At 41.1% G+C, this 25,275-nt stretch overlaps 1 protein-coding gene across 2 annotated transcripts in view; it reads left to right on the forward strand.

Annotated features, from left to right (window-relative positions):
- Nucleotides 1-25,275, forward strand: part of C5 (complement C5) — a 63,914-nt gene that overhangs the window by 23,300 nt on the left and 15,339 nt on the right. The window contains exons 18-35 of one of the 2 annotated variants that reach the window (XM_070758572.1): nucleotides 847-931; nucleotides 1,338-1,414; nucleotides 2,428-2,567; nucleotides 6,496-6,726; nucleotides 6,960-7,020; nucleotides 8,461-8,550; nucleotides 9,837-10,049; nucleotides 11,623-11,698; nucleotides 12,415-12,574; nucleotides 14,587-14,682; nucleotides 15,384-15,555; nucleotides 17,895-18,100; nucleotides 19,166-19,318; nucleotides 19,458-19,520; nucleotides 21,416-21,494; nucleotides 23,758-23,812; nucleotides 24,332-24,434; nucleotides 24,576-24,653. In XM_070758572.1, the coding sequence (XP_070614673.1) occupies nucleotides 847-931; nucleotides 1,338-1,414; nucleotides 2,428-2,567; nucleotides 6,496-6,726; nucleotides 6,960-7,020; nucleotides 8,461-8,550; nucleotides 9,837-10,049; nucleotides 11,623-11,698; nucleotides 12,415-12,574; nucleotides 14,587-14,682; nucleotides 15,384-15,555; nucleotides 17,895-18,100; nucleotides 19,166-19,318; nucleotides 19,458-19,520; nucleotides 21,416-21,494; nucleotides 23,758-23,812; nucleotides 24,332-24,434; nucleotides 24,576-24,653 (2,138 nt within the window). The remainder of the gene's footprint in view (nucleotides 1-846; nucleotides 932-1,337; nucleotides 1,415-2,427; nucleotides 2,568-6,495; nucleotides 6,727-6,959; nucleotides 7,021-8,460; nucleotides 8,551-9,836; nucleotides 10,050-11,622; nucleotides 11,699-12,414; nucleotides 12,575-14,586; nucleotides 14,683-15,383; nucleotides 15,556-17,894; nucleotides 18,101-19,165; nucleotides 19,319-19,457; nucleotides 19,521-21,415; nucleotides 21,495-23,757; nucleotides 23,813-24,331; nucleotides 24,435-24,575; nucleotides 24,654-25,275) is intronic. The other variant, XR_011559684.1, reaches the window with a different exon arrangement.

Consider the following 25,275-nt stretch of genomic DNA (forward strand, 5'->3'; position numbering starts at 1 on the left):
CAGTCAGGATAGATAGATAGATAGATAGATAGATAGATAGATAGATAGATAGATAGAGAGAGAGATAGAGAGATAGAGAGTTAGAGAGATAGAGAGATAGAGAGATAGATGATGGATGGATGGATTGAGATAGATAGATAGATAGATAGATAGATAGATAGATAGATGATAGGTAGGTAGGTAGGTACAATATCTTTTTGTAGGTGAGGAGACCTCACCTACAAAAAGATATTGATAAAATTGAACGGGTCCAAAGACGGGCTACAAGAATTGTGGAAGGTCTTAAGCATAAAACGTATCAGGAAAGACTTCATGAACTCAATCTGTATAGTCTGGAGGACAGAAGGAAAAGGGGGGACATGATCAAAACATTTAAATATGTTAAAGGGTTAAATAAGGTTCAGGAGGGAAGTGTTTTTAATAGGAAAGTGAACACAAGAACAAGGGGACACAATCTGAAGTTAGTTGGGGTAAAGATCAAAAGCAACGTGAGAAAATATTATTTCACTGAAAGAGTAGTAGATCCTTGGAACAAACTTCCAGCAGACATGGTTGGTAAATCCACAGTAACTGAATTTAAACATGCCTGGGATAAACATATATCCATTGTAAGATAAAATACAGGAAATAGTATAAGGGCAGACTAGATGGACCATGAGGTCTTTTTCTGCCATCAGTCTTCTATGTTTCTATGTTTCTAGATAGATAGATAATAGACAGACAGACAGATAGATATTGTAGATTCAAATGGTCACTAAATGAATGGTGGTAATTCATTTTATTTTGATTTTGATTTGTGAACCAATGTTGTATTTTTGATATGTCCAATAATTTATTTTTTTACAGCCTTTAATGCTGTATTCGACGTGGCCCCACAAATCCGAAGTTTTTTCCCTGAAAGCTGGCTTTGGGAAGTCCACCCAGTTCAAAGGTATATAGACTGTATAATGTTGACTCCTTAGAGGTGATTCAATTTATTTATTAAATGGGTTAATAATCACAAAAAAGCTGTGTAGGAGGTCACCATGCTGGGCCCAAGGGAGGGGTCAGACTAGAGGACCTCTGACCTCTTTTCCAGCTCTAGGATTCTCGATGGTGCAGTGGTTAGAGTGCAGGCTACTTCTGCTGACCACCGGCTACCAACAGGTTGACTCAAGCCTTCCATCCTTTCGGTAGATAAAACGAGGACCCAGATTGTTGGGGGCAATAGGCTTACTCGCTTAGTGAGAGCTATAAAGCACTGTGAAGCGGTATATAAGTCTGAATGCTATTGCTATTCTATGATTCTATCTGCCCCAAAACTAATAAATCAGTTCTTGTTTTTATATCTAACACAGGTCCAAGAATTTGCCAGTCAAACTGCCTGATTCACTAACTACTTGGGAAATACAAGGTGTAAGCATTTCGGATAAAGGTATGTAAAATAATTTATTTACATAGGGTTTAAAAAAAACAACACCCCAGAGTAATGATCCCATTATTATGAACCCTAGCTGGAGTAGATTTTACCACCCCAATTTTATTTATGTATTTATTTATTATTTATATATTATTATTTATTAAAATATCCGAGACCCCCGTTCTGCCGCACGAATCCCAGCGACCGGTTAGGTCTCACAGAGTTGGCCTTCTCCGGGTCCCATCGATGAAACAATGTCATCTGGCGGGGCCCAGGGGAAGAGCCTTCTCTGTGGCAGCCCCAACCCTCTGGAATCAACTCCCCCCAGAGATTAGGATTGCCCCCACCCTCCTTGCCTTTCGCAATCTCCTTAAAACACATCTCTACAGAGTCTACGGAGAGGGGGGGCATACAAATCCAATAAATTATTATTATTATTATTATTATTATCTCTGTCATCAGGCAAAGGGAAATTGATTCCCCTGGGCCATTCTGTTTTATGCATGGTTTGTATGAGACGTATGATTGCTTTTATATTAAGGGTTTTAAATTCTTTTACCTATTGGATTTGTACTGCTTTTATTGTTGTGAGCCGCCCCGAGTCTTCGGAGAGGGGTGGCATACAAATCTAATAAATAAATAAATTAATTAATATTTATTTATTAGATTTGGATGTTGCCCTTGTTGCCCCTCTCCGAAGACTCAGAGCAGCTCACAACAATTTTCCTTTCTACAGTTCAGTCTCTTCTTGAAATTCTCCAGGGATGAAGCTCCCACAACTTCTGAAGGCAGCTTCCTTCGGTTGATTGTTCTCACTGTCAGAAAATTCCTCCTTATTTCTAGGTTGAATCTCTCCTTGTTCAGTTTCCATCCATTATTCCTCCATAGCCCTTCAGGTGCTATGGAGAATAGCTTGACCCCTCCTCTCTGTGACAGCCCTTCAAATATTTCCTTCCTGCTAGCATTGAAATAGGCCTATGACCAAAAAGAATATGTTTCATGCCTCTTCTTTTCTCTGGTACACACAGGTATTTGTGTTGCTGACACCTTAGAAGTGGAAGTCATTAAAGATATTTTTGTTAATGTCTACATTCCATACTCCGTTGTCCGAGGAGAGCAAATAGAATTAAAAACAACCATTTACAATTACAGACCGTCAAAGGCCAGGGTAAGCAAGCTGTTTTTAAAAGTGTGGCTTAACACAGTGGTGGGTTTCAAAAAAATTTTGCTACTGGTTCTGTGGGCATGGCTTGGTGGGCGTGCTGTGGCTTGGTGGGCATGGCAGGGGAAGGATACTACAAAATCTCAATTTTCTCCTGATTAGCTGAGACTCGGGAGGCAGAGAATAAATGGGGATGCGGCCAGTCAGAGGTGGTATTTAATGGTTCTCCAAACTACTCAAACTTTCTGCTACCGGCTGTTGGAACTACTCAAAATTACTACTTCCAGCTCTCTAAACTGCTCAACATTTCTGCTACAAGTTTTCCAAACTACTCAAAATTTCCACTACCAGTTCTCTGAACTACTCAAAATTTCAGCTACCAGTTCTCTGAGCTATTCAAAATTTCAGCTACCAGTTCTGCGAGCTACTCAAAATTTCCGCTACCAGTTTTCTGAGCTACTCAAAATTTCCACTACCAGTTTTCTGAGCTATTCAAAATTTCCGCTACCAGTTTTCTGAGCTACTCAAAATTTCCACTACCAGTTTTCTGAGCTATTCAAAATTTCCGCTACCAGTTCTGCGAGCTACTCAAAATTTCCACTACCAGTTCTCCAAGCTACTCAAATTTTCAGCTACCAGTTCTCTGAGATAATCAAAATTTCAGCTACCAGTTCTCTGAGCTAATCAAAATTTCCACTATCAGTTCTGCAAGCTACTCAAAATTTCCACTACCAGTTCTCTGAGCTACTAAAAATTTCCGCTACCAGTTCTCTGAGCTAATCAAAATTTCCACTATCAGTTCTCCGAGCTACTCAAAATTTCAGCTACCAGTTCTCCGAGCTACACAAAATTTCAGCTACCAGTTCTCCAAGCTACTCAAAATTTTAGCTGCCAGTTCTCCAGAACTTACTTACTTATTTATTTATTTATTTATTAAATTTGTATGCCGCCCCTCTCCACAGACTTGGGGCGGCTCACAACAGTAACAGAAAATAATATATAATACAAATTCAATAATTAGAACTGGTTAGAACCTGCTGAAACCCACCTCTGGCTTAACAGTCACTCCTTGTTTATTTGCAGGGGCAATTTCACACTAGATTCTGTTATGAAATGCTACAGCTATGCAGGAAACATTATTGACGTACTGTTTTGGTTTACCTTGTTTCTCACAGAAGGGAGATCAGATGGAGACTTTAGTTGTTTTTGTAAAATTTAGGTGTACGTGGCACGTTATAGTTTACAAAAACGCAGGCAAAGCAGAGATAGTGAGGCGAAACAGCGCATTCTTCAGTTGTCACAACAACATCTGTGGTTCTCCTAACAATTCTTGCCAGCCGCTCTGATAAAGCCTGGCATTCGGTTTTTGAACTCTTCATAAAAACAAAACAGGACAGTATTAGGCTATGTGGACTTATCTTACTAGTCAAAAGCTTTTCAGCTCCCAGATAACTGCTTCTTTTACTCCCCTTTTATGAAATGCCAATGCAAATGAGCTCTTATTGGTAAGCTAAGGGCAATCATTTATCCTTGAATAACAGAAGGAGCATTGCAAAGAGCATCTGAGCTTTGAAAAGGTTGCTTATTAATTTTTTTTTGGCTAGTTAGAAAGTCTAAAGACTCATTTAAAATTAATTTTTCGATGTAACTTACAATGTCTTTTAATGTCCTATTCTGGATGAAACAGCTGAAGAAGCCTATTCCCCTTGAAGTTGAGAACCCTTGAAGTTGTCTCATGTTTATTTATTTTATTTATTCGATTTTTATGCTGCCCTATTCCTTAGACTCAGGGCGGCTTACAACATGTTAGCAATAGCACTTTTTAACAGAGCCAGCCAGTTGAGAACCAAGCTCTCTCTCTCTCTGGGATCATGCTGGGTGTCATGATTCTGGACTTGCAAGTTTATTCTTTTATAACCAGTTTCTTGTGTGTATAATTATAAAACATTAATTCTTAACTTAACCTAGTTACAATGTAAATGGTTAATATGTGACATATAGCATACAGACAAATCCTGTCACGGTAAAAAGATAGCTAAATAAAGGAGAGCATCTTAATTAACCAGACAAACAGAAGGACTTCAATTACCTAAAGTCAACATAAACTTAGACAATTATTTCCTTAAGCTTAATCAAGAGGGGTGAGTTGTCTCTGTCCAGCACATAGCTTCTTTAATGCAATCATGGTTGGTTTGACCTTTGTTGTTAGCCAGACTAGCATGTAACATTTTCCTTAGATATATAGAGAGTATCATTTAAATGCTTTAAATAATTCAGAATAATGAAATGCTTTATTCGCAATATATGTGTGTATATCATTGCAATAATTGATAATAACCTACATTATTGCAATAATTGATAATAACCTACACACCCCTCTTCCTCCTCCTTCTCCTCTTCTGTTGTGTTTTTGATATCTTCAGTAATCAATAAAACATAGCTGCCTGAAGTATCTTTCTTCTTAATGCAGGGCAGTAGATTCTTGGTGGCCTTGGTGGCCTTTAGACTAATTTCCTGTATGAAAATAATAATGGTTCCTTCTCCTCCTCCATCTGCATTGGCTGCCGATCAATTTCCGGTCACAATTCAAAGTGTTGGTTATGACCTTTAAAGCCCTTCCTGGCACTGGACCAGAATATCTCCGAGACCGCCTTCTGCCGCACGAATCCCAGTGACCGATTAGGTCCCACAGAGTGGGCCTTCTCCGGGTCCCGTCAACTAAACAATGTCGGTTGGCGGGCCCCAGGGGAAGAGCCTTCTCTGTGGTGGCCCCGACTCTCTGGAACCAACTCCCCCCAGAGATTAGAACTGCCCCTACTCTCCCTGCCTTTCGTAAACTCCTTAAAACCCACCTTTGTCGTCAGGCATGGGGGAACTGAATCACCTCCCCCGGGCATGTACAATTTATGCATGGTATGTTTGCGTGTATGTTTGTTTAGTAAATGGTTTTTTTAAAATATTTTAAATTATATTTAGATTTGCCATGAATTGTTGTATCCTGCTGTGAGCCGCCCCGAGTCTGCGGAGAGGGGCGGCATACAAATCTAATAAATAAATAAATAAATAAATAAATAAATAAATAAATAAATAAATAAATAAATAAATAAATAAATAAATAAATAAATAAATAAATAAATAAATAAATAAATAAATAAATAAATAAATAAATAAATAAATAAATAAATAAATAAATAAATAAATAAATAAATAAACAAACAAACAAACAAACAAACAAATAAACAAATAAATAAATAAATAAATAAATAAACGAATGAATGAATGAATCTGCCATGTTAAGTTGCATATTGTGAAAATAGTATTGTAACAAAGAAATATGATGTATTATCCCTGTTTTAAAGCAGGGATCTCGAAACTTAGGAACTTTAGGACTTGTAGGCTTCAACTCCCAGAAATTACCAGCTGACTAGGGGATTCTGGGAGTTGAAGTACGCAATTCTTCAAGTTGCTAAGTTTAAAGAGATTGTTGTTTTAAAGCAATATAATTCAAAGAAAAGTGAGCACCCTGATGCTCCATTTAGTATTGTCTCTACTGGCGTATTGTCCTCTGATCCAGAGGTGGGTTGCTTACCGTTTCCTACTGGCGCACTGCATGCACATTCTGAAGTTTTGTGTGCGTGCATGCTTGCTACACTTGCGTGCGCACACAAGTATCCAGCGCAATTTTCCTTCTGTGCATGCGCAGAGGGACAGTTTTACTTCTGCACATGCCCAGAGAGCCGAAAATCGTGAAAAATTATTTTTAAAAGGATGGCAGTGTGCATGGACCGGCAAAGGCAAACCAGAGCCGCCGTGTCAGAATTGCACAATCGGCGGGCCGCTACTGGAGCAGCGCACCAGATTGCACTGGTAGGAACCCATCACTGCTCTGCTCCTGGTTGGACAGGTCTCTAATTTTTCATGGTGACTCTTCCAGTTTTGCCTGAAGATCAGCGTGCAAAAAGGAATCTGCCTCTTTGGTGCCGCTAAGACCCAAAAAGACGGTTCGCAGTCCATCACCTGCCCTAGCCAAAAAGACGTCCAGGGCTCTTCTATTATGGTGGAGACGTTTAAAGTTCTTCCTCTTGAGTTGGGCCTCCTCAGCATCAACATCACGCTTCACAGCGACTCGGGCAGAGAAATCCTCGTGAAGACCTTGAGAGTTGTGGTAAGGCTGAGCCGTTGGTCTTGGGTGCAGAGTGGAGGCCAGGGGAGGATTTTCCACGCATCTCCTCTCATTCTTGATTCTTTATTGGTCAAGTGTGATTGGACACTCAAGGAATTTGTCTTTAGTGCATAACCCCTCAGCAACAAAGTGATATAATTATAAGATACCAATAGGAGAAGCTAGGGTGTATACTGTGAAGTGGTATTGCTATTGACCAAGCTCTTTGGTTTTAGCCTGAAGGTATTCGAAGGGAGATTTATGATGGTGCCACGTTGGATCCCCAAGGTGTTTATGGTATGTCAATTCAGTTTATTGTAGGGAGAGAAAGGAAGACATTTCTCTCCCATTGTTTTCTTTCTTTCATTGGTATCAGGACCCTCAAGTCGGGAGGAAAGAGCAGGTCTCAATCAATAACATTAGGAGCTGTAGTGGGTCTAGAGAAGATGGTAGAACTGCATTTGGTCAGAAATAACATTGTTATAATTCTGTATATCTACCTATCTGCCTACCATCTCTCTACCGGTTATCTATCTATCTATCTATCTATCTATCTATCTATCTATCTATCTATCTATCTATCTATCTATTATCTATCTATCTATCTATCTATCTATCTATCTATCTATCTATCTATCTATCTATCTATCTATCTATCTATCTACTATCTATCTATCTATCTATCTACTATCTATCTATCTATTATCTATCTATCTATCTATCTATCTACTATCTATCTATCTATCTATCTATCTATCTATCTATCTATCTATCTATCTATCTACTATCTATCTATTATCTATCTAACTATCTACTATCTACTATCTATCTATCTATCTATCTACTATCTATCTATCTATCTATCTATCTACTATATCTATCTATCTATCTATCTATTATCTATCTATCTATCTATCTATCTATTATCTATCTATCTATCTTCTATCTATCTGTTCTGTCTGGGTGCCCCCAGACTTCAACACCAACTGGAAAAAACAGCCAGACACACTGGTAAAAGCAAAGGCACTTTATAGTTTGAAAAATAAACACAGAGAAAAACCTGTTCTTCCCAACAGGCAGGCTATGAGGCTTCACAGCAGAGTCCTGACGGCCAGACAATACAGCAGACTTCTTGCTGGCACACACACCACTGTAGAGAATGAGACCCATGCCTTTTCCCCCAAGGTTTCAGCCTTCAAGGCCACAAGCCAGAATCAGAGACGCCAAAGATCACAACCAGGTCCCAGGACTCCCAAAGATAATACTCCACAATACAGGAAGGGTGGGTCTGCCTTTTCAGCCTTTCTGGGGAGAACCACACCCAAACCCAGCTGTTGCCTATTTAGGGCTGGAAATACCTGGCTAATTGTCCCCTTCGTTGTGCTGCTCTTCTCTGCCTGAGATCGATGATGGCTTGTGCATTGTCATCTAAGGACTCCAGGCTGCTTGCTGGGGAGAGCTCCCCCCCGGTTCAGCCGTTCCCTGAGGAGCCTCAGACGGAATCACAACACTATCTATCTATCTATCTATCTATCTATCTATCTATCTATCTATCTATTATCTATCTATTTATCTTCTATCTATCTATCTATCTATCTATCTATCTATCTATTATCTATCTATCTATCATCTTTCTTTCTTTCTTTCTTTCTTCCTATTTTTAGTGGAGGGTTTATTTTCAGGGGAGGTCATATTTTGGAGGAAACGCAATGACAGTATTGCAATTGTCAATGACAGGCACAGCCGTGAGGCAGAAAAATTTCTTTTACACGCTGCCGCGCTACATTGTCCCCAAGACGCAACTCGTCAAGACGCTCAGTATAAAAGGTAAAATGGAAAGAGAGAAGGAATGCCTGCTGGTTTTCGTTCGCTGCTGGTGGTGGGGGTTCTCCTCCCTTTCTCAATTGGAACTGGATTGCTGAATTTTTTCAGCAGAACTGTCATGCAACCCATGAGAAGGAGGGAGGATTGCGAGAGAGGAAGGAAGGATTGGGAAGAGGGAGGGAGGGAGGAAACATTGGGAGGAGGGGAGAAATGAACGAAAGAAGGATTGGGAGAAAAGAAGGGAGGGAGGAAGGATTAGGAGGGAGGGAGAAAGATGCAAGGATTGAGAGGGAGAAAGAAATGGAGAAATGAAGGAAAGAAGGATTGGGAAGGAGGGAGGAAAGATTGGGAGGAGAGAGGGAGGAGAGGGAGGGAGGAAGGAGAGGGAAGGAGGAAAGATTGGGAGGAAGGAATCAAGGATTGAGAGGGGGGAATGAGAAAAAAGGAAGGAAGGATTCGGAAGGAAGGAGGGAGGGAGGAAGGATTGGGAGGGAGGAAACATTGGGAGGAAGGGAGAAATGAACGAAGGAAGGATTGGGAGAAAAAAAGGGAGGGAGGAAGGATTAGGAGAAAGGGAGAAATGAAAGAAGGAAGTGTTGGGAGGAGGGGAGGGAGGGAGGAAAGATTGGGAGGGAGAAATGGAGGAAGGAAGGATTGGAAGGGAAGGAGGGAGGGAGAGAGGAAGGGAGAAAGGAAGGAAGGATAGGTAGAGAGGAAGGATTGGGAAGAAGGAAGGGAGGGAGGGAGGAAGGAAGGGAAGGAGGGAGGGAGGAAGGATTGGGAGAAAAAAAGGGAGGGAGGGAGGAAGGATTAGGAGAAAGGGAGAAATGAACGAAGGAAGTGTTGGGAGGTGGGGAGGAAAGATTGGGAGGAGAGAGAGAAAGAAAGAAAAGGGAGGGAGGGAGGAAAGATTGGGAGGGAGAAACAGAGGAAGGGAGGATTGGAAGGGAAGGAGGGAGGGAGCAAGGAAGGGAGAAAGGAAGGAAGGATAGGTAGAGAGGAAGGATTGGGACGGAGGGAGGAAGGAAGGAAAAGAAAAGGAAGCCCAATGCAACTGGAGTGAAAGCCTTCAGCTACTTAGAAGGCAAATTGTTTTCCCACAAGGCTCCTTCACTGACTCCACATTTGCAATTGGGGCCACTGAAATGATCAATCCATGATTAACCCGGAATCTGTAACACAAAAATAACAACAACGTATCTCTTGTGGCTTCCTTCCCTCGCCTCTTTCTCGCTTCTCCTTTCCGCGTCCCTTTTCTTGTTTCCTTGTTTGCTTTCCCACATTCCCAGGCAACCTGCTGAGTGACGTGATCCAGGCTGCAGTGAAGCCCGAAGCGTTGAAGTTGCTCGCGGATCTCCCACAAGGCAGCGCTGAGACAGAATTGATGAACATCATCCCAGTCTTTTATGTGTACGATTACCTGGAAAGGTCCAGGTCTTGGGATATCTTTGGCTCGGATAGAACCAGCAATGAAATTAACCTGTTAAGGAAGATGAAGAGAGGTAAGGTAGCATCTTCTGAGCTGCCAGGGCTGTAGATAAAAATGTCTGTGGCATGCCCAGACCACTGAGTTAGGCAAACACAATAGTCCTTCTTTCCTTGTAGCCCTTAAGCAAACACTGACAAAGAAGGGCTACAAAAATTCTGGAAGGTCTTAAGCATCAAACGTATCAGGAAAGACTTCATGAACTCAATCTGTAGAGTCTGAAGGACAGAAGGGAAAGGGGGGACATGATCGAAACATTTAAATAGGTTAAAGGGTTCAATAAGGTTCAGGAGGGAAGTGTTTTTAATAGGAAAATGAACACAAGAACAAGGGAGCACAATTTGAGGTTAGTTGGGAGAAAGATCAGAAGTAATGTGAGAAAATATTAGAAAGAAAGGAAAGGAAAGGAGGAAGGAAGGAAAGAAAGGAAAGGAGGAAGGAAGGAAAGAAAGGAAAGGAGGAAAGAAAGGAAAGGAGGAAGGAAGGAAGGAAAGGAAGAAAGAAAGAAAGATAGGAAGGAAGGAAGGAAGGAAAAAAGAAAGGAAGGAAGGAAAAAAAGGAAGGAAGGAAGGAAGGAAGGAAAAAAAGAAAGGAAGGAAGGAACTTATGACACAATTGAGGCCAAAACTTTGGTTGCTAAGCAAGAGCGTCGTTAAGTGAGTTTCACCACATTTTACAATTTGGCCATGTCTACCTGGTCACTTGACCACCAAGTCATGCCCACTGAGTGACGCCCACACTATCGGTAGGGAAAATTTTCACCACTGCCCGGAAACCTTCAATTCAAGGATGAAACTGCTTTATTTTTAATTTTGATTGATATACAAAAGGATTCCACACTGATGTCATCTCTTGATGTAATTTAGTAATTTTAGCAAGTATAGATGGGGAAAGTGTTGGGATTTTTTTAAAATTCAGGGCAACCTGGCCTACCCAATTCTGGGTAGCTTAATCTTTCACCTAGTATAGCAACAAAGTGAGGAGAGCCCGTGGCATAGAAATTAATACATCTACCTAATATACAAGTACTGTAGCTCAGGTTTGAATCCCGGAAAGGGTATGGCTAGCTGATGAGACCTAAATAGCTTGAAATAGATCTATACTAGTCTCCCTTTATTTCTTTGTCGGCTAAACATATATAGATAGGAAAATTTATAACTACCGTGCTGGTAGATTTGTTATGCAAGAGAGGGAAAGGCATCAGCTATTTCAATTAATTCCCCTCTCCACTGCATTCAACCAGGGTGGACATTATATATTCAATGCTCATGTTAATAATAATTTTGTTATTTGTTGTTGTACACAATTTTTTTCTCTCTCCATGTGTAGTTTGGTTTTTTTATTGGCAGTTCCTTTCTTCTTCTTGTTTCTATTTCGTATAAAACATTTATATATATATTTAAAAAGGACTGTTAACAGTCGCCTGAAGTTACCATATTATTCTCCCCTCAAACCTGGAGATCATTTCTGCCTCCTCTATTTATAATGTCTCTAAAAGCTATAAAGGGAAGTCAACAAGCTTTTTGTCCTTGCAAATGAACTCCTGGAAAAGTACTTTTTAAAAAGTTCTTTTAAAAAAAATTTCTCAGGAATCATCAGTGTCCAGTCCTTTCAAACACAAGAATTCTCTTACAGCCTATGGAAGGATGGCGAAGCTAGCACTTGGTAAGTAAATGGTGTCTGAAAGCCAGACACTTCCAGAATGATTTAGATATACAGTACCACATAAAACAGGGAAAATATCTATAAAATAAAACATAATCCTGTTAAATCTGTTTGTATTTCTGCATGCATGTGTGTCTTATTTTTCCCCCTGCCTCCTAGTGCAGGATTATCTATTATAGAATAGAATAGAATAGAATAGAATTGGATTGAATTGAATTGAATTTGTCTTGGTCCATATGATCTCAGATACATTTCTCAAGAATCATGAGACACTGTACTTAATTATTGCCATAGAGGTCAAATAATCAATGAGGAAACAATATTATTAATTAATAAGCAATATTAATCAATATTAATAAAAATCATAAGGATACAAGCAACAAGTTACAGTCATACAGTCATAAGTGGGAGGAGATGGGTGATAGGAATGATGAGAAAAAACTAGTAGTAATAGTAGTGCAGAGAGTGAATAGTTTGACAGTGTGGAAGGAATCATTGTTTAGCAGAATGATGGCATTTGGGGGGAAAAACTGTTCTTGTGTCTTGGTATGCAGTGCTCTGTAGTGATGTTTTGTGGGTAGGAGTAGAAACAATTTATGTCCAGGATGTGAGGGGTCAGTCAATATTTTCACAGCCCTCTTTGACTTTTTGGATGTCTTGAAAGCTATCTCCAAATCTGAGGAAGAAACTCAACTTTTACATTTTGGTTTCGGCAGGATTACAGCATTTATCCTAAAGGTTTTTGGACAAATTCTGCAATATATGCCCGATCAATTTGGTACGGTGTGTACCTCTCTGACTTGGCTGATTGACATCTGTCAAATGGATGATGGATCTTTCAGGGAAGTCTCAGATTACAAGCCAGTAGCCCTTCAGGTATGGAAGTAGACTAAGAAAACAACCCATCAAAAAAAAAATTCATCTGGAATGATAGACTCAGAGATCTCAGATCAAAAGCACTGCCCCTCATCCATAGGGTTTGATTGTTCCTCCCATATTTGGGAATACCAGGGTTATTTTAACAAAAAAACAACCATATAGCTCTTCCCTGGTAAAGGCTGATTCAGAGGTGAGCTTGTGGTTTAGAGGTTAATATCCTGCCTTGCATGCAGAAGGCTACAAGTTCAAATCCCAGTAACAGTATGTCTGTCTGATGAGACCATAACAAGGTCAAAATAGATCTATAACAGGCTCATTTGGTTTATCAGCAAAAATATGTAACCATAGAAACATAGAAACATAGAAGACTGACGGCATAAAAAGACCTCATGGTCCATCTAGTCTGCCCTTATACTATTTCCTGTGTTTTATCTTAGGATGGATCTATGTTTATCCCAGGCATGTTTAAATTCAGTTACTGTGGATTTACCAACCACGTTAGCTGGAAGTTTGTTCCAAGGATCTACTACTCTTTCAGTGAAATAATATTTTCTCACGTTGCTTTTGATCTTTCCCCCAACTAACTTCAGACTGTGTCCCCTTGTTCTTGTGTTCACTTTCATATTAAATTTGTCCAAAACCATATATATCAATGCATATACCTTAAAATATATCAGTAACCTACACAGTTATACATTTTTATCCAATGAGTCATAAATCAATATCCTATTTTGCACCTGTTCATCAGTCTGTTTTTCTTCATTTCTTTACATTCCCTTCCTGCTGTCTCCATCTCTTCCTTCTATCTTCTTGCTCCTTCTCTCCCCCTTCCTACTTCCCTCCACTCCTTCTCTTCTCCCTTCACCTCTCTGCTTCATCTTTCTCCCTCCCAATAAATCTAATCTAGCTTTTATGGACTTTTTAACTTAAAACTGTAAATTAGGTGGCTAAATATTAGATTTGTTACTATGTACTGTTTTTGCCATTGTTGTGAGCCGCCCCAAGTCTGCAGAGAGGGGCGGCATATAAATCCAATAAATCTAACCTAACCTAACCTAACCAAATCTAATCTAATCTAATCTAATCTAATCTAATCTAATCTTACTTTTCCTTGAGTGATTATTAACCTAGTTCATCTCATATTTAACAGACTGCTCACAGTCACTCATGCCCTTATCACCTCGAGGTTCGACTACTGCAACACTCTCTACATGGGGCTACCTCTGAAGAGTGTTCGGAAACTTCAAATCGTGCAGAATGCGGCCGCACGAGCGGTCATGGGTCTCCCTAGATATACCCATGTTACTCCAACACTCCGCGGGCTGCATTGGCTGCTGATTGGTTTCCAGACACAATTCAAAGTGTTGGTAATGACCTATAAAGCCCTACATGGCATTGGACCAGATTACTTACGGGATCGCCTTCTGCCGCACAAATCGCAGTGGCTGATTAGGCCCCACAGAGTTGGCCTTCTCCAGGTCCTGTCGACCAGACAATGTCATCTGGTGGGGCCTAGGGGAAGAGCCTTCCCTGTGGTGGCCCCGGCCCTCTGGAATCAGTTCCCTCTGGAGATTTGCACTGCCCCCCCCTCACCTTTCGCAACAGTCTTAAGACTCACTTATGTCGCCAGGCATGGGGCAGCTAGATCATGCCCCCCTCTGACTGTTAAATGTGATGTGTGGTTGTGACTGAGTTGATTGACTGTTTTTAACCTAGTGGGATCTTAGCTTATAGTTTTAATTAATTAGATTTGTATACACATTGTTTTATACTGCACCGTTAGCCACCCCGAGTCTTCAGAGAAGGATGGCATACAAGTCTAATTAATAATAATAATAATAATAATAATAATAATAATAATAATAATATCCCCATGCATTTTTAAACTATCAGTGTCTGATAGTATAAATATCGTTTTTATACCATTTCTATGCATGTAACTCTTTATTCTGGGTATATGTTATTCTTCTAATGCTGCCTCCTCTATTTTTATTTGCTGCTTTTCAAAGGGTGTATTACGTGACCAGGACAGAGAAAACCGCCTGTATCTCACAGCCTTCACCTTGATGGCCTTTTCAGGATATAAAGAGGCATGTCCCTTCCGGGTAGGTGTGTCTGCTTTTTACTTATTGGTAATGTCACTGCTGTCATATGGTTACCCTGTCCAAATCTCCTTTTTTGATGGATGGATGGAGAGAGAAAGAGAGAGAGAGACAGATAGACAGACAGAGAAATGAGACAGACAGGCAGAGAGAGAGACAGGTATTGACCACTCTGTTGCTGAAGTCGTATTTTCTGCAGTCGAATTTTGAGTGGCTTACATTGAGTTTGAATCTATTCTGTGCTCGTGTACTGTTGTGGTTGAAGCTGAAATAGTCATTGACAGGTAGGACATTGTGTGGCAGGTGATTTTATGAACTACATTTAGATCAGATCGAAGGTGACGTAGCCCAAAATTTCAAGTCTGATGGAATAAGATATTCTGTTGCAAGCAGAGGAGTGGAGGACTCTTCTCTTGAAATATTTCTGGACTCTCTCAATTGCATTAATGTCCGATATTCAGTGCAGGCGAGCTGTGTTCGAGAATTGGTCTAGCAAATGTTTTATATGCTCTGGTTAGCAGTGTAATATTGCCAGAGAAGGAACCAGGCAAGATTAGATTAACAACAACTAACAACTGTGGTACTACTCCTATGGGTATGAGCAATACCACACATGCCAATGCCCAAAGTGCTTTGGTAGAACGGTGGCAGGACCTGACACAAACCACCAAACTAAATAATCCCTCCTGCCTGTCCCTTTGCAGAAATTTGCCGACGCTGAAAAGAGAGCTGCGAATTATTTGTTGCAAAACATCGCGCAGTCACAAAACACCTTCGTCTTAGCCATTGTGACTTACGCCCTCACTCAAGCAGAGGTCAACCACCGCAACCTTCACGAAGCCTACCTTCGCTTGAAGAGCGAAGCTCAAGTGAAAGGTAAGTCCTCCAAATCCATTCACCAGCTGGTGATGGTTTATCCTTGAGTACCACGGTGGCAAAAAGAAGAAGTGGGTTGCTTACCTTTTCCTACCGATGCGAATCGTGTCCCCTTGCGCAATTACACCGCCACACACATTCAGAGGGGCGATTTTCCTTCCACGCATACTCAGAGAGCCGAAAAAAATCACCAAAAATTACACACACACATCAAAGACCAATCAGGATTAAGAGTAAATATGGAAAAATCAGAAATCATTTGTTTAAATACCGGGCCTAAAGAACAAATTGAAATACGGAAGGTATCAGGTTTAAAACTGGGGAATAAGAAAATGAAATATTTAGGAGTATGGTTATTAAAGAACCCGGGAAAAATGGTGGAATTTAAATATAATTTAATATGGAAAAACATTCAGAAACAAATTAAAAATTGGGGAAATCAAAATTTGAGAAGATTGGCTAGAGTAAGAGCATTAAAAATGATGATTACCCCCAAAATGTTATATATATTACAGGTAATGCATGGAACCTTCCCAATAAGGAAACTAAAAAAATGGGATACTAAATTAAATGCTTGGATAGAAGGTAATAAAAGATCAAGAATTTAAAAAAAATGGTTGATAGCCATGGAAGGCGAGGGAGGTTGGGAAAATCCAAGTCTGGAGTACTATAGGGATGCATATCAAAAAAACAAAAAACCCAACAAAAATTACACACACACAAAAATATGGCGGTGCACACGGACTGGCCAGACAGCACCAGAGATTGCATCACCGGCGGGCCACTCCTGGAGCGCCCTCACCGGATTGCATCGGTAGGAATCCACCCTTGGCCTAGAGATCCTGTCAAGCCGGTGCAGAGGTTGGTGATAAATTAACGGCTTGCCACACTATAAAAGGCCTGATGTTGATGGGAACTTGGGAGGGGATGATTTTTAGGAGGGAGCAGAGGCAGCCACAGAGCATTCTTTTGAGTGGTTCAAGGACATCCTATGCCCACCCACCTGGGCGGAAGCGGAAGGAGGGCTTTCCACGCTGGCACAATCTGAGTGGGCAACATGAGAAGTTTGCAGGTGGGGGCACAAGGGACATGAACTTTCAACTGGTTGGAAAATTCAGATCCAGATTTCCCAGTGAAGGTGCCAGGATGGCTCCGACAATAAGTTGGAACTTTGAGGAGTACTTCGACTCGGATTCTGATTTAGCTTGGACGCTACTTGGAACTTTGACATTTAACCTGAATCTGAGTTTCCCACCCAGTTGAAAGGTGGAGCCCTCGCCTCACAATCAGGAGGCTGTGAGTTTGATCCTGTTCTGTCGGGCTCTCTGGTAGAATCCTCCCAAAAATTCACAGGTACAAATGTCAGACACACACACGTTTGAAAATTCAAAACAATGTTCTTTATAATGAAAATTCACTTAACCTAGGCCCTCTTTTGGTATAGCAAAGAGCACTCATCTCCAAACAAACTGGTAATTTATACAAGTCCCTTATCAGTCCTGTGATACTTAGCTTGCAGCTGTGAGGCAATTCACAGTCCTTCTTCTTTCACAAAGTGAAACACACTTTGCTCTGGTTTAGTTTCAAAGCGGGGGAAAATCAGCACACAAAAAGTCAAAGTCAGTAAAGCAGTCATGAAACACAACCAACAGATAATCCTCCACAATGGCCAAACCCACAGGCTGCTCTTTATAGCAGCCTCACTAATTACCACAGCCCCACCCAACCACAGGTGGCCTCATTTTCTTTGATAATAATCTCTCAGTTGTTGTTGCCTATGCATCGCTCTCCGCAGGTGTGGCTGTATCCTTAACTCTTGTTCTGAATCCAAGGAGGAGCTAGATAACTGATCTCCTTCTGAGCTGTCTGCCACACTCTCCTCCCTGTCACTCATGTCTTCTTGGTCAGAGGAGCCTTCATCTTCAGATTCTAATGGGGGCAAACCAGGCCTGCAGCATGTGGATGTCTCCCCCACATCCACAGTCCTTGGGGCAGGAGCTGGGCCAGAGCTAACCACAACAGATCCTAGCTAGAGACAAATATTTCTCTCTTTAGAGAGGTATCTCTCTCTCTGAACATTGAGAATATATCTGCTGAATATAACTCGGTATTGGCGATAGGATGGTCAGTTGCCCAGACTTCACCCCGCAAGGGATTATGGGGTCATTAAAAGAATAATATGACAATGATGATGGCTCACCTTTATAAGCACCGGCCTCTCCAACCACCCTAAGAAGCAAAGAAGACATATTCTCATTGGTTCCTTGGCTAGACCTCGAGGTGAGAAGGTTCTCCCTTCCCTTCTGTGAGCCTCTATCTCTGTTATTTCCCGTTTACAGAAAACCCCGCCGTCTACCGTTTCTGGACAGAGACCCCTGACAAATTCGACGCCAGCGCTCCTTCCAAGGGCAACGCCAGGATGGTTGAAACCACTGCCTACGCCTTGCTGACCATTTTGAAGAAAAGAGATCACGACTATGCCAAACTGGTCATAAAATGGTTGACCGAAGAGCAGAGATTTGGGGGCGGATTTTATTCGACCCAGGTATCAGCTCTCCTCTACTACTTGCTCCTCCAAGTCATCTCTAGGGATCTTGAGTGTCCTAGAGCCTTAAACAACCTCCTAGATGACGGGCATCAAACTCAATTTTATTGCGGGCTTGAACCGGGTGCCTGCCTGCCTGCCTGCCTGCTTATTCATTCATTCATTCATTCATTCATTCATTCATTCATTCATTCATTTCTAGGCCGCACTTCTCCTGAGACTCAGGGTGGCTTACAACATATTAATGCATGACAATGGGAGAAATCGAAATTGAATAAATATTTCCAAAGCGTAGTTCTCAGAAATTAACTAGAAGACCGAAGCTCATTAACAAAGCCAAGAATGAGTTCTTTTGAAACACAAACTGAATTCAATAGTCAAGACGAGATGTTTCCAAAATGAACAACGTTGTTCTCTGCCCTTAAATGCACTTAAATAGCATGAGGGCATAACCAAATACTACCCAGTACTACTCATGGGTAAATCTCCTCTTAGCCAATCACTCGTGTCTTCTAGATGCCCTACAAACTCTGGCACCCAGAAGAGGCTCTTCCTCTTCTCTTGAGTCACTCAGCACAGGAAATGCAAAGTCATTCCTCACAGGAAGTGCTGATTCACTCAACCCAGGAAGTGCAGAAGGCCCCGGTTGTTCTGACCCTTACCCCTCATCTACTTCACTGTCCATCTCAGGTGCCAGGAACACTGGACGCCTGTGCCGCGCTCCACAGTCTCTGCATCCTCAGAGTCCATGATTATTTGTGCAGGAAGCAAGTGAACCACAATACTTAACTAATTGCTAAATCAAAAAAGTAAAACCCAAAGCGCCAATAAGAAGCCACTTATAATATGCTAAGATGTGATTATGACTCTAAACTCTGTAGAGGCTAGACGGGGTGATGAAAAATGTTCTTTCAACAATTTTTGGGGCCTAATTTTCCATTTCCCCATCCCTGAAAACCAGAAAGGGGAATTTTTCTACCCCCAATTAATACACAACGTGGTTGCCTCCTTTCTAATGCTGTCTCTGGTTGATTTGTTTTTTAACCTCTCTCACTAATTTAACAGGATACAATTATCGCTTTGGAGTGCCTGACCGAATATTCCATCCTCATTAGACGGCTTGAATTGGACATGAACGTCAAAGCGTCTTACAAGTTTCACGGAGATATTCAGACGTACAGGCTCACGGGTAGCAGTTACATCGGCAAGCCTACGGATGTGAGTTCATGAATCATCGGAAAGGGATGGACGGAAGGGAGGGAATGCAAAGAGAGCAGATATTTGAAGTGGCTTCAGATCTACTAAATTGGTCCATTGGCCCCAAAATATTGTTGTTGTCATTTCTTTCAAAATCCAGGCTTCCTTGAAGGATGATATAGAAGTACGCGCAGGAGGCAGTAGTGGGACAGCAGCTGTGACTGTAAGTGAGCAAAACACCTTCATTTAGTCTCTGGGTGCAATTCAAAGTGCTGCTAATGATCTATAAAGCCCTACATGTCTTAGGACCAGATTATTTATTATTTTATTTATTTATTTTATTAATCAGATTTGGATGCCGCCCCCCTCCGCAGACTCGGGGCGGCTAACAGCAATAATAATACAATGCAAACAAATCTAATATTTAAGTTAATTTAAAACCCCAATTTAGAAACCAATCATACATACTAACATAGCATGCATAAATTTTATAAGCCTAGGGGGAGGGAAAGTCTCAATTCCCCCATGCCTGATGACAGAGGTGGGTTTTAAGGAGCTTACGAAAGGCAAGGAGGGTGGGAGCAACTCTGATATCTGGGGGGAGTTGGTTCCAAAGGGTCGGGGCCGCCACAGAGAAGGCTCTTCCCCTGGGTCCCGCCAAACAGCATTGTTTAGTCGACGGGACCTGGAGAAGGCCAACTCTGTGGGACCTAACTGGTCGCTGGGATTCGTGTGGCAGAAGGCGGTCCTGGAGATATTCTGGTCCGGTGCCATGAAGGGCTTTATAGGTCATAACCAACACTTTGAATTGTGACCGGAAACTGATCAGCAACCAATGCAGACTGCGGAGTGTTGGTGTGACATGGGCGTATTTAGGAATTATCTTTGGGACCATCTTCTGGCTCATGTATCCCACCTCCGGTTAGGTCCCACAGAGTCGGCCTTCTCCAGGTCCTGTCAGCCAGACAATGTTGTCTTGCGGGGCCTAGGGGAAGAGCCTTCTCTGTGGCGGCCCCAGCCATCTGGAATGAACTCCCTCCGGAGATACGTACCGCCCCCTCCCTCCTGGTCTTTTGTAAAGCTTTGAAGAACTACCTCTGCCGGCGGGCATGGGGGCCGTGAGTGATGTGATTGTCTCCAGCCGATACCACATACGATTGAAATGGATGAATGCGTATGATTGTCCATGGGATTTTGATATATTTTTAGTAATTTGTATATCCTTTTAATAGTAATTTAGATTTCTTACATATTGTTACATTTATAATGTTGTACACCTTGAGAAGGGCGGCATAGAAATCTAATTAATAAAACAAATAGATAGATAGATAGATAGATAGATAGATAGATAGATAGATAGATAGATAGATAAATAGATAAATAGATAAATAAATTTACAAATAGTCCTCGACTTACAACAGTTCAGTTTAGTGGACTGTTCAAATTTATGTATTGATTTAGCGTATGGCTAAATCCATTCAAAGTTACAACAGCACTAAAAACCTTACTTATGACTTTTCCCTTCCCCCCACACTTATGACCCTTGACGCATCCCATGATTAAAATTCAGATGCTTGGCAACCCACTCATATTTATGATGGGCGCAGTGTGCCCCCCGCCAAGCCGGATTCACTTTGCAACTAGTGTGACAACTACCAGACAAATTAAATACCCAGATAATACAATGTTTGTTAGCCCCTAAGAAATATATATAATAGAACATCAATAAAATAATAATAATAATAATAATAATAATAATAATAATAATAATAATAATAATAATAGAAAAAGAGTAATGGAGAACTAGATGGGAAATATATCCATTTGACTACAAAACAATTATATTTTTGTTCTTTTGAGTTTTGAACCCAGAACCCTTCTCGTTTAGTTGGCTAGAGAGGTACAGTAGTAGATGGAATACTACTGTCATCCAAGACCGGCGATCTTCACAAATTTGAACCTTTGACTTGCCTATTCTACAGATATTATAATAGTAACTAGAAGCTGGTTGGCAGGTTCAAAACCTCTGAATTTATTTGTATTTATTTTATTAATTGGGTTTATATGCCGCCCTTCTCCGGAATTAATTTGGTTTGTTTTCTATTTGGGTATTTGCAGCTGAGGAGTGTGTATTATGTGAGCAGTGTTTCTGAAGACACTTGTAACTTTCAGTTGAAGGTTGACGTCAATCTAGATGGTGAGGAATTCGTTATTTAAAAAAATATTAAACTGGAGAAAAGTTTACTCAAAGGACATTAAAATATGGTATCTTGGAAGGAATGTCCCAGTTATTTTTCTCTTGTTTTTATGTTTATGTTATGTCCACAACCAGAGAAAGAATTTCAACTAAACATTACTACTAAGACAAAGTCCCAAAGATATTTGACATTCTTGCTTTTTCTTTGTTTGAAAACATTTCACTTCTCATCAAAGAAGCTTCTTCAGTTCTAGAAATGAAGCAGAACTGAAGAAGCCAACTGTTTTTGGCTTCTTGGATGAGAAGCGACACATTTTGAAAGTGGGCTGGCGAGAAAAACACCAAGAAAGTATAGTTGCATTTTTGGGTGGGAAAAATCACTTTTGGGACAATCTGGATAGTTGAAAATCTCCGTACATATATGAAGGCAAAGCTCAGCAGATTTTCTTCCTAACAGATTCTTTAAATAGGGGAGGAGAAATGGCTCCTGTGTTAAGGGATTTCTTTAACCTGAACTATACTCTAAATAAAAATAACGCTAATGCTTAACACCAAGGTCTAGCTTTAAATCTTCTGTCCATAAAGCTCTTTATGGTACATATGGAAAACAATCCTTATTTAACTGAACCTCTACAGCAGGAGTGTCAATCTCAAAGCCCACAGGCCAGATCTGCCCCTTGGGGTGCTTAAATCTGGCCCTCCAGGGCCAGCTTGGTAATAGCAACGGACTGACCAGTGCTGCCCCATTTTCAGCCTAGATCAGTGATGGCGAACTTATGGCATGAGTGCCACAGGTGGCACGCAAAGCCGTACCTGCTGGCATGCGAGCCATTTTATTTATTTATTTATTTTGTCCAATACACAATGAGAGTTTTAGTGGGTATACATATATATACATATAGTAAAATACATGATGAAGGTTATAGAGGAGATACTCATAGTAAAATATATCTATGAAAGAATAGAAAAGAAGGTATAGTAATAGAACATATCAATTAAAGAATAGAAGAAGAGATGTAGGAATAGAAGAAAGGTATAGGAGATATAGGAGAGCAATAGGACAGGGGACGGAAGGTACTCTAGTGCACTTGTACTCGCCCCTTACTGACCTCTTAGGAATCTGGATAGGTCAACCATGGATAATCTAAGGGTAAAGTGTTGGGGGTTTGGGGATAACACTATGGAGTCTGGTAATGAGTTCCATGCTTCGACAACTCGGTTACTGAAGTCATATTTTTTACAGTCAAGTTTGGAGCGGTTAATATTAAGTTTAAATCTGTTGTGTGCTCTTGTGTTGTTGTGGTTGAAGCTGAAGTAGTCGACGAGAGGCAGGACATTGCAGCATATGATCTTGTGGGCAATACTTAGATCTTGTTTAAGGCATCTTAGTTCTAGTCTTTCTAGGCCCAGGATTGAAAGTCTCGTCTCGTAGGGTATTCTATTTTGAGTGGAGAGAGCCCTAGCTCAGCTCCAACGTGCATGTGTGTCCTGGCAAACTGATTTTTGGTTCACACAGAGGCCCTGGGAGGGTGTTTTGGGCTTCCAAAGAGCTTCCAGGGGGATGGGGGAGGGCGTTTTTACCCTCCCTCGGCTCTAGAGAAGCCTTTGGAGCTTGGGGAGGGTGAAACACGAGCCTACTGGGCCCACCAGAAGTTGGGAAACAGGCCATTTCCTGCCTCCAGAGGGCCTCCGTGGGGTGGGGAAAGCTGTTTTCGCCCTCCCCAGGCATTGAATGATGGGTGTGGTCACTCAAGCATGTGCAATAATGCTTGTGCACACTCTTTTGCCACCCAAGAAAAAAAGAGTTCACCATCACTGGCCTAGTTGGTCTCCTGCAGCACTCTGCCAGCCAAAATGGGGCATGGAGGGGCCCACATGAGCCCCTCTGAACTGTTTTGGGTTGGCAGGAAGCATCCATCCCATCTCTATCCCCCCCACCCCTGGCCAGACCACAGAGAAGAACTAAAATGCTGATCTGGCCCTCCACGAAATCCAGAGAATATCGGTACCTCAAATCTCCATCATAGCTTGGATGACCCCTATATGCTAAATTCTATTTTATTGCTTGGCTGGAAAAAATATTCCCCTAAACAATTCCTTCCTGGAGGGCCCTCAGTTTTTTGATCTGGGTGGGGGGCAAGAATGCAGATATTTCCTCTGACTGGGTGGGAAGCAGTTTGACTTTTTTCACCCATTTTGTACCCTGCCGGATAATTTAACCCTGAAATTCTTCTGAAAAATAAACCTCCTTTTGCTTATACAGATAAGAAGTACTATTTGTCGTTCGAAGAAGTCCGGGTTTTGGTTGCCTGTGCAAAGTAAGTCTGAGTAATTTGAGACTGTTGTATGTCAGAAAAAGCAGGAGGAAGATTCATTACTTTGCATAGATAATAATAATAATAATAATAATAATAATAATAATAATAATAATAATAATATATTAGATTTGTATGCCGCCCCTCTCTCTATATTCTCATAGATGGATAGATAGATAGATAAGATAGATAGATAGATAGATAGATAGATAGATAGATAGAGATAGATAGGTAGATAGGTAGATAGGTAGATAGGTAGATAGGTAGATAGATAGATAGATAGATAGATAGATAGGTAGATAGGTAGATAGGTAGATAGGTAGGTAGGTAGGTAGGTAGGTAGGTAGATAGGTAGATAGGTAGATAGGTAGATAGGTAGATGTAGATATATAGATATAGATAGAAAGATAGATTAGATATAGATATAGATATAGTTACATATTTTTGCTGATTAGTGAAAAGGAAGATTGTCTCCCATGGAGTCAGTTGTTATTATTTCCAATTTTTTTTGGTCCCGTTTAGATACATACCTCGAAAGAAGACGGGACAATTTTCCTCTCCCCATGCAGTGCTGGACATCTCTATTCCCAACGGACTGGAAGTGAATAAGGAAGACTTGTCTCTTGTAAGTAACGTTGACACCCCCAATTATTTTATTTTTAAAAAAGAAACATGCTGAAGGCTTTTCGTTTGGTTTTTTTTGCAAATGTATCGAGAATATATCCGAGTGAATCACCCAGCAAATGTCTTCTCTTTCTTTTCTCAGCTTTCAAATGATGTTGACCCACTGATTTCAAACTACGAGATAACGCCCGATGGACACATCGTCATGCAGGTAGAATCGGTAAGTTTCCTGTGGCTTTGTCATGTAGCTTTATTTCTCACAAGGCTGGTCAAATAATCAATGATTGTTTTGGGGGGGGTCATCCTGTGTCTTAGAGCTGCATACCATATTTTTCGGAGTATAGGACACACCGGAGTACAAGACACACTTTAGTTTTTGGAGAGGAAAATGGGGGGAGGTCTGCCTACCAGGTATTCATCTGGCTAGCATCCATCCAAAGCAATGGGAACTGCAGTTTAATGTTTCCAAATGTAAAATAATGCACTTGGGGAAAAGGAATCCTCAATCTGAGTATTGCATTGGCAGTTCTGTGTTAGCAAAACCTTCAGAAGGGAAGGATTTAGGGGTAGTGATTTCTGACAGTCTCAAAATGGGTGAGCAGTGTGGTCGGGCGGTAGGAAAAGCAAGTAGGATGCTTGGCTGCATAGCTAGAGGTATAACAAGCAGGAAGGGGGAGATTGTGATCCCCTTATATAGAGCACTGGTGAGACCACATTTGGAGTACTGTGTTCAGTTCTGGAGACCTCACCTACAAAAAGATATTGACAAAATTGAACGGGTCCAAAGACGGGCTACAAGAATGGTGGAAGGTCTTAAGCATAAAACGTATCTGGAAAGACTT

This window comes from Erythrolamprus reginae, chromosome 8, assembly GCF_031021105.1.
Source record: "Erythrolamprus reginae isolate rEryReg1 chromosome 8, rEryReg1.hap1, whole genome shotgun sequence".
Classification (NCBI taxonomy): domain Eukaryota; kingdom Metazoa; phylum Chordata; class Lepidosauria; order Squamata; family Dipsadidae; genus Erythrolamprus; species Erythrolamprus reginae.